Source organism: Limulus polyphemus, unplaced genomic scaffold, assembly GCF_000517525.1.
Source record: "Limulus polyphemus unplaced genomic scaffold, Limulus_polyphemus-2.1.2 Scaffold3514, whole genome shotgun sequence".
NCBI lineage: Eukaryota > Metazoa > Arthropoda > Merostomata > Xiphosura > Limulidae > Limulus > Limulus polyphemus.
Window position 1 is genome coordinate 116,589 of NW_013669124.1, and position 4,259 is coordinate 120,847.

Genomic DNA, 4,259 nt, shown 5'->3' on the forward strand with positions numbered 1-4,259 from the left:
CGGAGACGTAACAATATGTTAGGAAAGAAATATGACAGTGTCACCACTGGGTTTAATTTCATTTGTTTCTGCTCAGTGGTGGCTGGGTGTGGCCTATTTATTAATTAGCAACTTTGGACTGTGAACTGAAGGATCCATGCATGGTTTTCAGCAGGTTATTGTAAAAAACTGCTCTGTTCTTTAGGGCTATGTGTGCGATATAAAATTAAGTAATGATCAAATCTCACTTTTTTGGTCATAACAAGAGTATCTAAAGAGTTAAAAGTAGTTGCCTTCCCCCTAATTTATCAGTTCAGAATTAGGGATGGCTATGTGCAGATGACCATGTGTAGCTTTGTTTGAACTTTTTAAAGCAACTAACTCCCTTGTGACTTGATAATAAGCTGGAGGATATATGATATTAAAACGTGGAGGTTCAGTAAATTTAATCTCTGCAGTGGGTACAGTACAGATATCCCATTGTGCAGTTTTTTACTTAATAACAAACAAAGTTGTTTATCTTATTAGAAATTTTGATGTGACATTCTGATTTATTCCTCACCACACGTTTTAGTTCAGTAGTAATTTTGACATGATTACCAAGCTTAACACTGCTTATCTTTTGTTTGAGAAAACATTTTGATGAAACCACCTACTAAAATGTGCACTGCTAGGTTTGTTTGTTTCGTATGAAATTTTAATTTATTGAATACCCAATATTTATACTGTCTGAATTTATTTACTTCAGAGAAAACCTTTATGTGACCACCCAATTCAACAATGCTTATTTGTTTTTTCAGAATACATATGTTTACTTTACAACCAAGTTTTATACAGATTGTATTATTTGTTCTGGGAAAGAGTACATTTTTTTTGTGACTATCTGTTCTGTTTACATTACAACCAAGTTTTGTGCAAACTGTGTTATTTGTTTTTGGAGAAAGGCCATTTTTGTGACAATAAACTTCTGTTTTGTTTATTTCAGAGGAAACTTTGACGAGGTGACAACCAGGTTTTATTGTGCATGTGTTGTGGAAGCATTTGACTATTTACATTCTCGATATATCATTTATCGAGACTTAAAACCAGAAAATATACTTTTGGATCTAAAGGGATATATTAAGCTGGTAAACAAGTTTTATAATACAAAATATATATTTTATGGAAATTTTGTGAATTCTAATTTTATAGTAAGCAGTAAATACAAAGAAAAAAACAGTCTTTGCAATTTTAATACACTAGTAGCTACTGAAAACTATCATTTGAGAAAAATGTTTAAAATCTTTCATATTCTTGATCAATCGCTCATAATATGACACCCACCAAAGTTTTTGTCTTATAAAAAAAAAAGATTTATTGAGGTCACTGTTATCTTTATATGAAGTCGTTTTTCTTTCAGTGTTTCATTGTCATTCTTTTATGAAAAGTACATCCATGTAAGGAAAGCTAAGTTAATAAGTAAGGTTGCAGCCTTGTAGAGTTTAGATTTAGTTAGAGCAAATTGCATCTTAAGATTTAGTTACTGTTTTTGTAAGTTATTATTATTTTGATGCAAATGAAATATATGTGTGAAGCTAAACATATGGGAAACCAAATTATTTTACTTTTATTATAAGGAATGGAACATATTTCACTTGAAAGGAGCAGTTTTAATGTGTATTATGTGAGAAATGTGATAATTAACAGAATGGGTGCATGGCTGAGGAAGATACTGTTCAATCGAGGCATCATGGGAAATGTTTTAAGATTCTCTCTTGGAGTTTTATTGATCATTTTAGGATCACTGACCATTAGGTAAGCAACAAATGCTAGAGATTCTTGAGAGCTAAAAACTTTTGTAAAGTGTTCAAGCACTTCAGTAGACTCGTGTTTAATTGAGAAGTGTCAGTTAGAAATAAACCATCTGCAAACTGAGGTATAGAATGTTTAAATTAAGGGTATACGAAAACAGTCGGAGGACATACTGAATGGTAGAAGTGTACATGATCTAAGGTTTCTAGTTTCTTTGGATTCCTCATACAGTGAGATTTTACAATACTTTTTTACATATGTTGAAACCTTTAAGCTTTTTTTTCTTATTATAATTTTGTAAAAGTAACTTATTTGTAGTGATAGTTATTTTAGTAAATAATCAGTCTCAAATTGCAATTTTCAGCCTAAGATGTTTGTTTGTGTTTAGATATTTAGTAATTCTATAACATTAGCATTAATTACACTATGAATGCCTGCTTGTGGGCTACAGGTGGACTTTGGTTTTGCTAAGAAACTTTACAGAGGTCATAAGACTTGGACATTTTGTGGAACCCCTGAATATGTAGCTCCAGAAGTCATACTCAACCGGGGTCATGACATCTCTGCAGACTATTGGTCATTAGGTGTTTTGATGTTTGAGTTATTGACAGGCATGTAAGTAAATGCTAAAACGTAAGGTTCTTATATTTGAAATTTTAATAACTTGCTTAAATTATTCATAACTACTCAAAGATATTAATGAAAGATTTAAAAGCATGTGTTTCTTTGGAAACTTTCTCTTCTAAATAGACTCTGAGTGTTCTTATATGAATGCTGAGGAAATTACAAAATTAAAATATCTTGAAAATTGCCATATTTGTAGTGTCTTAAAGAATGGTTGACTATATAAGGAAAAAAGTGGAGCCAATTATGTTTCAAGCATTATATGAAAAAAATTATATATGTGTATAAATCTATCTTTATGGTCATTATGCTTCAGAAAATTCTTTAAAATATCCAGAGATTTAATATGTCAGTAAAACAACAACAACAAAAAACCCTGGCATGTGTCCAGGTTTCTGTCTGTTTTTTTTAGTACAGTAAAAAAACAGATAAATATATTTGGATGAAACTTAACAAAATGACATTTCTCAAGTCTGAAGATAATTAGTTGCTGACTAAACAGCTTGTTTTTAATCTTTTAAAACAGTAGAGCTATGAAAACTTAATGCATAAGTCTTCAGTCACTTCTTATATAGATGCTGGTAGTCTCACAATGAGAATTTCTGCAGAAAAAAAGTAAAACATTGTTTTCAAATTTATTCCAGGGTACCAAGATCGTTTCTATACATAGGTATACAAAATCTAACTGACATCTAATACTTTTCACTTACAGCCATGAATACTTATCACCCTAATTAATAAATTTAGTGTGAATGTAAATAGCACCAGTAAACCATAGATTTTTAATTCTTTTAAAAGCAGGAATTATATAATACTAGTAATGTCAACAACAACAACATAATATTTCAAGTTCTTTCATAGACTTCAAGTTCAAATAGTTTGAGAAGAATTATGTAAGTTGCTGGTAATGATCAATGAATTGTAGATTACAGTATGTCTCTCTATCTTTCTATCTATATCTATATATAGTTGATTAACTTAGTTGATCACTATGTTACATACCCTGCTGTCTCTGAATGTTGTAACATATATCTTGTTTTAAATTTTTGTTAGTAACCCTTTACCTAAGAAATATGTTTGAATTTATTGTGATTCTATATAATATATTAAAATGTATTTTTTGAACTATTTTCAGACCACCTTTCAACTGTATTGATCCTTTGAAAACATATAACATCATCCTGAAAGGAATTGATGCAATAGAATTTCCTCGAACAATATCCAGAAATGCATCAGCCATGATCAAGAAACTGTGCAGGTTAAGATTAAAAGTCCTATGATTTTCACATTTTATCTGTGCATTTAGTTGTTACAAAACTCTATATAACTAAGAAAAATATGACACCATAGTTTAAAGGATCTAATAAGAGATGTCTGAAAGTCTAGCATGCTTCAGGCCTTTGTGTGACCATCTTCAGTTTATTTATGTCTGTTCTTTTAAAGATACTTTGTAAATGCATTAATGCTTGTCACAAGGCAGTAGACGAGTAACTTTCATTTATTATACTTATGTTATTGTGACACATTTAACTGCAGAGTGTTTTTACTGAAACTTTTTGATGTTTGTTATATTTATAGAGATAATCCTGCTGAGAGATTAGGCTATCAAAAAGGTGGGATTAAAGACATTCAAAAACATAAGTAAGTTTTTAATACTACATAAAGTTTACTTTTGTCAGAACTTTTATACTACAGGTTCTAGAGCCCATTTGTAAGCAGTTTGAACCAAAACATTTCATTGATAGTATTTTATTTGTAAAATATTTTCTTTAACATTTCAATATTGAACTTCTAAATGTACATTAACATAACACAATGTTATGGACAACAAGGGACATATTGGTCCATATAGGCTCTCCCATCCT

At 30.3% G+C, this 4,259-nt stretch overlaps 1 protein-coding gene across 1 annotated transcript; it reads left to right on the top strand.

Moving 5' to 3' along the window:
• Positions 1–639: 639 nt before the first annotated feature.
• Positions 640–4,035, top strand: LOC106469493 (cGMP-dependent protein kinase, isozyme 2 forms cD5/T2-like; the record flags this gene model as incomplete). Its single annotated transcript, XM_022398032.1, has 5 exons — positions 640–653; positions 965–1,106; positions 2,222–2,385; positions 3,530–3,652; positions 3,973–4,035. Coding segments are annotated over exons 1-5 (506 nt in total), but the record flags the coding sequence as incomplete, so codon positions are not given.
• Positions 4,036–4,259: the final 224 nt, after the last annotated feature.